Source organism: Simochromis diagramma, unplaced genomic scaffold (genome assembly GCF_900408965.1).
Source record: "Simochromis diagramma unplaced genomic scaffold, fSimDia1.1 OVJJ01000421.1, whole genome shotgun sequence".
Taxonomy (NCBI): domain Eukaryota; kingdom Metazoa; phylum Chordata; class Actinopteri; order Cichliformes; family Cichlidae; genus Simochromis; species Simochromis diagramma.
Window position 1 is genome coordinate 8,990,424 of NW_024387250.1, and position 12,461 is coordinate 9,002,884.

The 12,461-nt window shown below is 42.5% G+C and overlaps 1 protein-coding gene across 1 annotated transcript; it reads right to left on the reverse strand.

The window, feature by feature from the left end:
* Positions 1-2,408: 2,408 nt before the first annotated feature.
* Positions 2,409-11,443, reverse strand: klf5a (Kruppel-like factor 5a). The gene is made up of 4 exons (XM_040001299.1): positions 10,815-11,443; positions 8,597-9,731; positions 7,335-7,394; positions 2,409-4,684 (listed from the first exon to the last, which is right to left on the reverse strand). Exons 1-4 carry the CDS (start codon positions 10,977-10,979, stop codon positions 4,506-4,508), a joined length of 1,539 nt encoding a protein of 512 aa, XP_039857233.1. The 5' UTR covers positions 10,980-11,443; the 3' UTR covers positions 2,409-4,505.
* Positions 11,444-12,461: the final 1,018 nt, after the last annotated feature.

Here is a 12,461-nt window from a genome sequence, read left to right on the forward strand (position 1 = left end):
GTCTGAAGCCTCAGATAAGGTTCATATCTTCGCTGTGAATTTTGTCCTCCCCCATATTGAAAATTTCTTCACTCTTCATTGCCTTGCTGTGACTGTATGTGCTTTAAGCCCATGACTCAAACTTGAATTTCTGTGCAACTGAATGATCACTTCATTATATGCAAGATTGGGAACTGTCTTGCACATAAGAAATCTCAAACAGCATAATCTCATTTCAATTCAAACATTAACCCATTGCCATTTTTTATTATATTTTTTGTTTTTAATCCCAGTAGGTAGTAACCAAAGTTATCAACCAAAAGCAGTTGTAATGACTGATCAGTATGCAATTGTATTTATTTTGAGTAAAATCAGATTTAGACACAAAGGTCCTCTCAAAATTTAGGTAAAAATATAAAAGCCACCTTTGAGGCCTTGTCCTGTTGGTATATTTCAACCGTAAGTGCTGTTTGCTTATCAAGATCATACAAAAACTACCAAAACCAAAAATTCAGGGGAACAGCCAGAGAAAATGCCATTTTCCCCAGTTAATAATTCCTCTTTTGTTGAGGCCAATCTTGGCTTAACTTAAATGCTAAAGCTATAATAGTGACACAGAGATAAACACTGATTACCGAAATGTGTCACACAAAGTGTCATCTAAACTACCAGGAGCAATTTGGGTCTTCACTCAGGATGCACCTGTAGATTGAGGAGTGTTCTGGTACTTTTGGAATTTCTTTGGCCTACAGTGCTCGGCTGCACGGCCCACGAAGTCCCCCGTGGCAGTTGTCATATAGAGAACCATCTATCAGCAGGCATGATGAGGCTCTGGTATCCGATTTCAGCCTTCTAATATTTTCTAACTGCTGAGCGGTTCACCTCAGGCAACATTTTTAAAAATGAACGTAACGTCGTGATATGAAAACCTCCTCAATTTCTGATATTATCTTTAACTTTGTGTCAGCGTGTCAGTTGTTGCGGTATCTCTTCAATCTTTGATAACAACGTGTTCTATTCTGAGAATATTGGGAAGGGTTGATTTTGGAGGGAGCTGCATATGTGTGTGTGTGTGCGTAGATGTTTGTGTCTAGCTGGGCTCCCCGTGGTCATTCTATTGGTCTTCTGGGTGGGTGGTCTGTTCCAAGAGAGGAGTACTGGAAACATTATACCAGCGTACACACACGCACACTTTTACACATGCACAAAGGGAAACTGGGAATCACACCAACGCAGCACAGCAGAGGGTGGAGCCGGCAGGAGTCTTCTTCCAGATGTGTGATATTAATTTAGTTGATCCAAAACATGAACCGGTAGCTCCCACTCAGTCATCACCATTTAGCATGTGTGTGTGTGTGTGTCTGCTGCTGGTGGTGTTGCAGCACTCGACCTAATTTTTTAATATTTTCAGACCCATAAAACACCTGTATGTTTTTATTGGGATAAAGTCTATTAATTTGAACCCTAAGTAAGAGATAGAAATCAAGACTGACTCAAATTCATGAGTTTCAGGTGGAGAAAACTACAGAGCAGAGCGGGCTAGAGAGAGGAGAGGTACATGATTAAAAAAGGGGGAAAGATTAGGAGTGGAGCAGGTTATGAGAACACTCTCCACTCTGACCTGTGGAGCAGCGCCCCTGGACTTTCATACAATACATTCCACCGGGGAGGAGAGGGGGATACGGTGCATGGAAAGACAAAGAGACAGAAAATGAAATTAAATAGGAAGAGCGGAGGAGGAGAAGGAGACAAGATGTAGGAGGACGGAAGTGGTTGATTGGGTTCCCCCAGAGATTCTTTTGTTTAGATTGTTCTGCATTTCACTTCTTTCACTCTCTCCCCTCCACCTCCCACTTTTTGACATCTGAGGTAGATTACAACAGAGACCCTGGGTCACATTTATGACTTAAACCAAGAACATATGGTGTGTATGCGTGTTTGAACATCCATTTCAGTACAGTGGGATTCCCCTACGGTCCTTGAGTGGTGGTCAGATTTATTTTCTTGTCCATTGTCTCTTGCTGGGATATCAAAGGACTATTGTTTGTTGATCAGCAAGGGTTCCTCAGGTTACTTGCAGGTCCTGGACAAAAGTGCTTTGCCTTTCTTCCACATCTTCCCTTCTTATCTCCTTCTATTTTTACTTTTTAAGTATGCTGGCCCTACCGCAGAAAAGCCAAGAAACAAAGGATCAGCACTTCCACAGAAATGTTGTTAAGATTATAAAAGATTAAGCGCGGTTATGTCTTGTTTGTCTTGTTTGGTCAGGCATGTTTATTGTTCCAAAGGTACCTGACTTTCTATTTGTACTGCAATGGATTTGATTTTATACGAAGTTCACAGACAGATTACCAACTCCACCACTGCAGCATGTTGTTAGCAAGAAGAAAGAAGAAATATTCCCCATTAACTTCAGCACAACAAGCACATCTGTAAAAGTGTCAGTTGACTTTATTAGCATCAGCTTCACTCAGTTGAAGAAAAACAACTTTTGTCTTTGGAACGTTTAACCATGGAAGAAAAAAAAAAAGCATCTATAAAATAAGTTGCTGGAAGGACAATATATAAAACAATGGCATCAAAATAGGTTTGACAAGAAGAAAAAAAACAAAGAAAAAAGGCTCAAATATTTTTGGATGCGGGGCATTTTTCCTCTGTTTGCCCTGTTGTTTACAAAAAATAACAAAAGAGGAAAACAAACAAAAAAAATGTATTTACAGTGCATATATTTACATTAAGGCATTTTTGCTGGGGAAAAAAAGACGGTTGATCAGATACAACCCCTGCTTCTACACAATCAAATAAATAGTCAGATTTACCATTATACATTACAGTGCTATATTATCGATATGCTACCTGCAGTGAATGAACAAATACAGTTATAAGTGCAGGCTAAATCTCCCCATCAAATGGACATTCAGGCGTACATTAAAGGATAGGTTCACACTTTTTTGTTATGCTTTTTTTGTTTTAAACAATACTCCATATCCATATGTACATTAAAAGAGTTGGTGATTGACGAGATCCCTTTGGGGAGCGATTTCAATGCAAGCAATTGGGCAAATTCAATATTCTGTGGGGGGGGAACTAATCTTCAACTTTAGAAGCTGAACCAAAGTTTCAACAAGTTAATAATAAATTTAAAAAAAAAAACAAAAAACAAAGTGAACCCGTCCTTTAACAAAACGTGTCCAGGAGTAGTTAGAGCCAAGATAGCTCCGTAGAGCCAGAGCATCCCAGGATGTCCGCGAAGTGGCCAGAGCTGTGCTGTTACATTACCACAAGGGTGGCTACCTTATAATTCAAGAGATTTACCTTTTCAAAGCTAAACCTAGAGATTTAACAGATTTAGTTTTTCTTTTCTTAAAAAGCACCATGTTTTTAAAACGATTGACTACACTCATCACAGCTCTGCTACTAGAGAACAAAAACACATAAATGAGAGAAAGAGGCACTTAATAAGGTGTTGGCGATGTGTTGAACATGATGCTTTGGTTAAAACAATTAACAGAAGTAAAACGCTGGGTGAGACTGATCTACACTAATAGCATGCTGCATTTTGAAGACACTTCAGTGCACATTCAAGTTTGTGCATCAAATACTGTCGATTCTGTATTAACTGAATGAGTCCTAGAACACGTCTATGGGTTCTGCTTACATTTCTCTGGATGGAAATCCATCAAAAGACGACCTGAATAATTCATCATCTAATTGCTGCTCTTTAGCATCCATCCACCTCCCTCTGTTTCTCAATCGTCTTCCAATCTCCTCTCTCTAAAATCAAAAATTTCTCCCTCTCGGTCTTTCTCTCCATCTCCATCTCCACCCCCACACTCTCACTTTTTCCCTGCTCTCTCTTCCCTCTCTCCAGAGTACAAATGCCTTCAATTTTTAATATCTGAACAGCAATGATTTGTGTGGTGCACACAGAGATGTAGTCCAGTAGTGATAATGATCGTTCCAGTGGTGAATGAGATACTTGGGCCAAAAAGGCTGAGGCTTAGATTACCAATTCTAGTGCAAATCTAAGGATTTGGTAAAGAATAAAAACCTGGACATTCCAGTTCTAGAGAGAAACTAACAAATCAATGAGTAAACAAAGATTTGGCTTGACTAGTTTTGCAAACAAAAGCTTCTCTTTTATAAAAGAAAATTAAGCCAGTTCTATGTTACAATAAAGACAAAAAAGATGCTGTTTTAATTCATTCCAGTCACACCCCATCTCATCTTTTCATTTGCCCAAACACATCTATAATATGTGTATCTGGTGGTTAAGGGACCAGAAGATCATCTGGCCACCATCTTCCTACTTTAAAACCTCCAAATTGTTCCACTTGGCGTTAAGAGCAACATGTTTGTTAGGCTATCGAAGTGTTTTAGCCCACGACAGCAGCACCAGGAAGAGCTGTGATGTCACTGAAAGTCACTCTGCATCAGGCAGCTTGTGTAGCTGCGGGACACGGAGTGAATGCTTTATGTTTTGTCAAGATAGTGCTTGTATGTTTGAGCATGTGTGCAAAACGTTGCTAGTTCTGGTGTCTCTTCATGTGCAGGGCAAGGTGATCCGATCGGGAGAAGGAGCGTGAGCAGACGCCACACTGGAAGGGTTTGGCGCCCGTGTGTTTCCTGTAGTGACGCGTCAGCTCATCCGAACGAGCAAAACGCCAGTCGCAGCTGTCCCACGTACACCTGTACGGCTTCTCGCCTGCAGGACAGGAGAAAGAGTTTGAGTGAGTGCAAACCGCCATGCCGTCTGGTGATCTATTCTGAGCTATCACTTGATCACACGATACGAACCAGAGCAGGACTGTCAATATTCAGGTACTAAGAACAACAATTATTGTGACACAAGCCAATTCTCTAACTAAAGCGATTCATACAGTTGGGTGGAGGAACTGGGAAAACAGGCTTCACCGAAAACGCCAGTTGTCTAACTAGATATACAGTCATAACACTGTCACTCAAAAGCATTCATCAAGCACTCACACGCCAATGCAGCAACCAGTGCTTCACAATTTTCCCACAGTGCCTGGTCTGTATTGTCAACTTTTCCCTCCAGGTATTTTTCTTTAATGACTGCAGCACGTATGTCTTTCTGTCAGTCATTCCAGCAAAATTCACCTGCAGCTTCAGGCACTTTCTGAAAAACCAGTCTGCTCTGCTCGTTGTCCCTCTGGGAGAGTTTTGTCTTAGGCCCACAAATTGACCAGTGTATACTCAGGTCTACTAAATGTAAAGAGGTTTAGCACTTGCTAAATATTTAGTATGCAAGTATAATTCATTTTTCTGCAACTTAAATCCAACCTGACAAACCTACAGTAACTACAGTACATGCAAAAGACCAGAACAGAAAAACTTAGAATTATAACTTGTACATGTTGACGCATCTACTGCTTCTTTGTATTTAGCGTGTGTCTGATAACAGTGGATGCTTAAGAAATATGAAAGGATTGGAAGGAACTTGATTTTTGCTGAGCTATATTCCTCCCTTTTCCTTCTTTTTGTACCCTTTCATCCAGATTTTGAAGGTTAGGTGGAATAGCATCTCATTTCAGCAAACACATTTTTTGGCTTTTTAAGATTCATGAATATGAGCCACTGTGGTGCAAAATCAAACGGAATAAATCAAGCTGTGTGGTTGTTTTCCTTCTTCCACTCCTCATTGCCTTTAACCTCTATTTACATATCAAAAACAGAGTCCAGAATCAGTGTCCCCATTACTCTAAATACCCCCCATTCCATTGTAATGAGAAAACAGTGAAAATGTTTTGAGCCTTTTCTGTGGCTTATTCAGGCCACCAAGGCTAAAGTTAATAATAATAATAATAATAATAATAATAATAATAATAATGATAGTGGAAAAAACAACTATTTGAGAATCATTTTTCAAAGCTCTTTGCACTATAAACATAATCCCATTAACTTCCATTAAACTGAAGTGGCAGCATAAATCACAGAGATGGCTTGTTTTATAATCTGGACAAATAAAAACAGAACTATTTCCGCATGATAAACGCCGCTGGGGACATCCAAGAATTTCTTTCCCCGTTTTGTCATTTAGGTGACCAACTCTTCAAACAAGCACATCAAGCTCTGCAGCATTGCTTTTTATAAAAAAAAACCCAGAGTAAACCTGTTAGAACCACAGTGTCACCAAACTTAAAGACACACACCTTAAACCGAACACAAGGAAGAGAGACCATGAGAAGGCGCTGTTTAAGGGGGAAAAAAAATCAGAAATGATTTCCAATACAGAAAGAGAATATTTCTCACAATACACCCACCCACACATGCACACACACAGACACACTAACAATCAGGGTAATGGATGTTGATGGAGATTAGAGTGGGAACTCCCAGTGGGACCCAAACGCATTAGGAATCATCTCATAGAGATTACTGACAGGTGTGTGTGGAAGTGTCCGTGTGTGGGTGTGCACGTGTGTGTACGAGTACATAAGTGTGCATTCGAGCAGCTGAATAAGAGAAGGAGAACGAGTTATAGACAAAGATAGAAGTAAAGGAGGAGGGCAGGGTTGAAGATGAAAGTATGAGAGCACAAAAACAGAGGAGAACAGGATTGGATAGGAAAAAGAAGGAGGGGAGAGAATAACTAAGCAAGGCCGACAGAGGCATAAAGGACATGTAGTCGCTGCTAGATAACATTTACGTGTCGAGTTCTCATCTTGCGGTCTGTAATAAGTGCAATCACCACAATCAGCCTGCAGCATGAGTGACGCCAGATATAATTGTCGCGTCATGTTCGCACGCGCACCCGCAACGATGTTCCGAACAAGTAGTTTAGATCCATAATTAGGACACATTCTGGCTTTTGTGTGTGTATCCAGATGAGCGAGGAATGTGTAGATATCAACAGAAGCTTTGTTTTGTTAGCTGGAGTGAGGTGGGGCCCAACACCTAAGCATTTGTTTATTGACTTTGCTTGTTCAAATCCAAGCTCAAATCTAAACGTGACAGGAAGAAAGGGAATAAAATGAAATGCAGAGGGAACGGAATCAAAGTGGAAAAGTGCATTAAAGCATTTGAACAATTCCTGAACGGGCGATGGGATTCAAAAAAAACATGGCACCACACGTTTAGCACTGACCACATAGTCTGAGAGTCATCCCCTGGCAGAAGTGTGTCACTTCCACCTGTTTTGATGGAATAGTATATTGGGCAGAGGATGGGGAATGGGCTAGGATACATTTACACACACATGCCAAGAACACAACACTCTGCCTAGCAACATAGTGCCAGTGCAGATACTGAAATACGAGTCCTGTGGGTAGCGTCATTTTTTTTTTTGATGGGTCTCTTTTTAAAAAGCTGCATTAATTAGAGGAATCTCTTACCAGTGTGAGTCCTGAGGTGTGCTTTCAAATGGGACGACTTGGTGTAGACCTTCTTGCAGCCTGACGACAGACATGGAGATAAACACAAACAGACGGCTTAATCCAAGTAATTCACACGTGGCAAATATGCATTTACCCAATAAACTGAGCTGTGGAATTCAAAAAATCCAAACTAATGAAGAACAGAAGCCGTTTTGGAATCAAATATAGTAAAGTGTGTTTCGTAGAGCCTCAAATCCTGCTCTATCTCATCTGCTGTTTTCCAAAATGAACAAAACAGGCTCTGTTAAAAGCAGCCCTCATAGCCTCATTTGGTATTAAAAGGCATTTGATTACAAGCCTCGAATCACCAACAATGCGACCTGAAAACCTCTGTTTTCTCCTTCTGCGCACGCTACAGTTTGTTTCTACAATGTCAGAAAGGTCATTAAGGATTTTGAACGATTTAGAAAGATATTTGTCAGATATCTTATGACTTTAAGTTAGGAAACGATAAAATTTCGTGTATTGCTATGATTAAACCGTGAGCAGCTGCAACAGTGTGACTAATATACATACACTTGGATGAAGTGTGGCTCTGTGAATATGATGGATCTGCTTCATCTGGCTTTTTAAGAAGTAAGACGTGTGCTAACGTGCTGCGGTAGGCTCTGCTTAAGCCTATTTTACATGCCGCCACAGGCTAGCTGACATTACATGTTCTACAAGTAGCTACATATCATACAGTCTGTATGTGTGTGTGTGTGTGTGTGTGTGTCTGTGTGTGTGTGTGTGCGCCAGCTAAAGAACATAAATACTTTAATCTCAGCATGCAATCTCAAGTGTAACAGTATGAAGATATGTGTGTGGGAAAAAAGATCAAATGATTCAAGGAGAACATCTTTTTAATTAACACAGCCCCTGCATACAAAAACGTGCACTCTCTCTCACACACACAAAAACAGGTTCATTCCACAATCATACCAGTGATTACTTTAAAGCCACCACACTGTTTGAGAGCTCATAGCTGAAAGTGCCACAGTCATTTGAGGTGTGCTAATATATGCAAAGCAGTGTTTGAACCAGATAGTTGGCTGAAAGGTAGTAACAGTCTGGCTGGCAGTACAGAGTGTACTCTGCCTCCACGACCCAAAGGCATAGGCAAATCATTCAAAACATGAACAGAAACATTCACTACAATGCAGTGATAAAATAAACACACAACGGTGATTACATTCACAGTGCACATTCAGTGGTGTGTGTGTGTGTGTCATTCTTCTAACCTGGGTAATCACAGTGGTGGATCCGTCGCTTCTCTAAGTCGGGGTTGTTCCTTCGGTTGTAGCGGACAGCCACTGCGTTCTGTGCTGGATTTGGGGTTGGTGTTGTTGTGTGGGCTTGAGGAAGGACTGTGGCTGGGCCTGGGACTGGTGTGGGGCCTGTAGGGTGGGGCAGAGCTAAGCCACCTGGTCCCGGGCCAGGTCCAAGTCCGGGTGTGCTACCTGCAAGCTTGGAGGCAATGGTGGCAGCATACGATGGAGGTGGTGACATGTTGTGGAGCAGCTCCTTCTGCCTGTCAGGGCTGCCGGGCTCTGAGTTTGGCGGAGAGGGTGGCAGGTAGGGCACCTGCTGCTGGAGGAATTGGGGATGTGCCTGAGAATGAGGATGTGTGTATACCCCACCACCTGGACAGCGGTAGGCAGGCTTGACAGTTTGCTCTTGTTGAGAAGCAGAAGTAGCTACTGGCAAATCATGAAAAGGTGTGTGCATCGTGGTAGTGTGTTGGATCGGTTGCTGCTGCTGCTGCTGCTGATGGTGATGATGATGCTGAGCCTCCATGCCATTGCTATGGCGATGATCCAAGCCAGAGTTTAGGAGCTGAAACAGCGAGCCGCTGTTGTCATGGTGGTGGTGGAGAGCGTGCTGCTCAAACTGTGGTGACATTTCCTGTTTGACATACACTTCTGGCAGTGAATCACCACCGCGGCTGCCTCCCAGCTGATTGAAAACACTGGTGAATTCTGGTAACCCAGTTAATGTCATGTTTGTGGCGGAGTTTTCCATGGCCATACTGCCAGGGCCGTGGCCGGATGTGCTGCAGCTACTTGTGGGCGTAGTGCCGGGGCAGTGGGGCTGCAGGTTAGAGGAAAAACACGAGGAGGGAGATTCTGTTTTAATGTGAGTGAGACTCGGGTGGTTCTGGTGTTGAGGGGACCGCACCTGCTGGCACAAGCCCATCCTCAGGTAGCCGACGTCAGGGAGATAAAGATTCATGTTGAGGGTATAGGGAGCCCCAGCGTCAGTGAAGAACTGATCCACTGCTGACGAGCTGTCTCTGAGTGACTTCTGCTGGTTGTCTGCAGGGTTTGGAAGTGGAAGAGGCTGAGGGGAGAGATATCTGTCCATCTCACACTTTGCCTGAGGATTAAAAGGGAAAACACACATTAAAAAGAAAAAGTTAAGAAAAAAAAACAAACAAAAAACAAGCAGTTAACATAAAAAGAAACTTTCTGTTGAATGAAAAGTACCACAGCTTGATTTCACTAAGTCCTTCTCAGTGCTTCTATTCTGAACCACTATTATGAGAAGACAAAAGGTTTGATAGGACAGTCACTGCTAAAGCATTTATCAAGTAGTCATCAAAAGGCAGTTGCCACATTCCCTCGCCGCCTGCAAGGCTGAACTCAGAAACCTGACGGTGGTGAGGCCCACATTTGAGGATTAAACGATGTTATGTCAATAAAGAACCTGATCTAACGCCTCTTATTTGAACATGTGCAGCTATTACAAGCGTAACAGAGCAGCCAATCGCCGGTCAAACTGCACACCACAGGTGAACAACTTGGCATAAAAAATGCTTCATTCGTACTGCTCTTTTTGGTCCAGCTCCTGTGGCTCTGGGGGGGTCTAATCGGTATAAAAGTTAAAGAAGCAGAGCACCAGAGGATGAAACAGTAACATGAAAGGGAATAGGGAAACACCCATGTCTCCCTGCAGCAGCAGCAGCAGCAGAAACAGCAGCAGCAGTAGTAGTCTGGGGATGGGCTGCTATTTGAGGGTCCTGATCCTACCAGCTGTTATAGATCTCCCTGCTATGTTGCACAAGTTTCTTTCTAACTGGGGACAGAGTTGCCGGGACGTTTCTGTCCGAAGCTGGAGTCAGTTGCTGTCAGCGTGGTATGATGGTGAGAAGGGACGCCAAGGAGAGACCAACAACTGGTGACCAACTGGCTGGCTGGCATAGAAAACATGCGGTGAATGCGTTTTGCAGGCGGAGGTGCTCGACAACGCGTCCAGCTGGTCGCTTATTACCGAAAATAGAGCTGAATAAAGTGACGGTTACGATCGCGCAGAGGGGGACGACTGAAATTTAGACTCAAATAAATAAACAAATAAACAAGCAAACAGAAAAACAAGCTGGATTTAAAGCCAGACTGCCACGCCCATTCAGTGAAATGCATCACTAATGTGTAAAGTCGGTTTGATTTCCAACCGGTTTACCTGTGCGTAATCATTTTGTCCAGCCTTGTCTGCTTCGGTGATCTTGCAATCCAAGCCGAACAACGCCGAGTCCTCCAAGGGGAACCCAGCGGGCAGAGTCGCCTTCTGCAGCGGGTAGAAGGGATCCTCCTGCACGCCGCCGCTCATCGTGAGTGTTGCGGCCATGAAGCTCCGACGCAGCGCCGCAAAAACGATCGCTTGCCGTGAGTTATTATGCAAAGAGGAGGATGCTACAGCGTACCGAGAAAGGAGTGGAGCCGACGAGGTGTAGTGCGTGCGTTAGAGTAATTAATGTGTGCCTGTCGGCTACATCTCCTTCCACTTGTTTCATCCCTCTGCTCCGGCCCACAGACAGTTTTCTATCTGGCGTTCGCAGGGCGGAGCGGCCCCAGTGTAAATACAGACCGCGCACCGCCCACCAAACCTTTAAAAACGCTTTGATCATTCATTCACCGGCCACCGCCCTACGTTTGCCATCCATACACACCGACAACAGCGCCGTAAAAAAGTCCACGAGACCGGTCAAACCGCATTAAAGTGGTGAAAGTTAAACTCATCGCAGCCACGTTAACCAACAGAGTTTTTGTAAAGTGTTTTGAGATGATAAAAACAGATAAAACGTGGAAAGGCACCGCGAAATTGGTCAAATAGTGGGTATGATGCACATGACTGCATATGACACACGCGTGTTACTTAATATAGTTACAGCAGGTACAGGTGTGGTTACAGGTGTGGTTACTCTTGTGTAATGCTGTGTCTATAATCTATAAACTGTTTCGATGTTGCATTAGTGGTTAGTCTAGTAAGGAATCAAGGAAACTATTGGACAGAGCAGAAGAATAAAGTGGAATTCGATGGAAATACTTGAAAGTATTTTAAAACTGTACTTGAGTAAAATGAGACCATCTGTTACAGGAAATATTTGTGTTGTCATCAAACTATTATTAAAATATTGTGGGTTTATTTGACTCCTATAACCCATCAAATTAGTAAATTACCAAACAATTACAATAACAATAATAGATTACAATATAAAGCGCCTTGATGCGACTGTTGTTGCGATTTGGCGCTATATAAATAAAATTGAATTGAACACAACGTTTATATTTTTGCCTTTTGTTTCCACCTCAGTAGATTTGAAGTTAAACAATCAAGAATCAGGTGAAGCCCAGGCTCATCTGTAATCCAGAGGGCTGAACGCAAAAAATATATGAGCCATCTTTATCTACCCAAGTGTAATTGGACAAATAGAGGAATAATTATAGAGTATAATGTTCAGTTGTAGTACTTTGTTAAGAAACCTTTGCCAAAACAATGACAGTCTGAAATCCATGGATTTAACCAAATGCAGTAAAGCAAATGCTTCACTGCAGCTGCCATCAATTATGGTTTGCTCTTGAGTCTTTCTGCCTTTCGCCTTCAAAACTTGATGCTCGATCAGGGTGAGATTAGAAGATTTACACGGCCACTACTGAATATCCCATTTCTTTACACTTTATTCAGAATCACCTGGGCCTTGTGCAACATGCTTTGGCTCCCTCAACATCTGTGCTGTGTAGCAGCTTCCAATCAACAGCTGCATTTAGCTGAATATGAGCAAAAACCATACACTTCACGATTAATCCAGCTGTTTCTGTTGCATTATCA

Bases quoted from the DNA above. Each gene is read 5' to 3' on its own strand.
- klf5a (XM_040001299.1), bottom strand. From the start codon at position 10,979: ATGGCCGCAACACTCACGATGAGCGGCGGCGTGCAGGAGGATCCCTTC. The intron at 9,732-10,814 runs GTAAACCGGTTG...TTTAATCCTCAG, and splicing joins GACAAAATGATTACGCACAG to GCAAAGTGTGAGATGGACAG. The intron at 7,395-8,596 runs GTTAGAAGAATG...GTCTGTCGTCAG, and splicing joins CCACCACTGTGATTACCCAG to GCTGCAAGAAGGTCTACACC.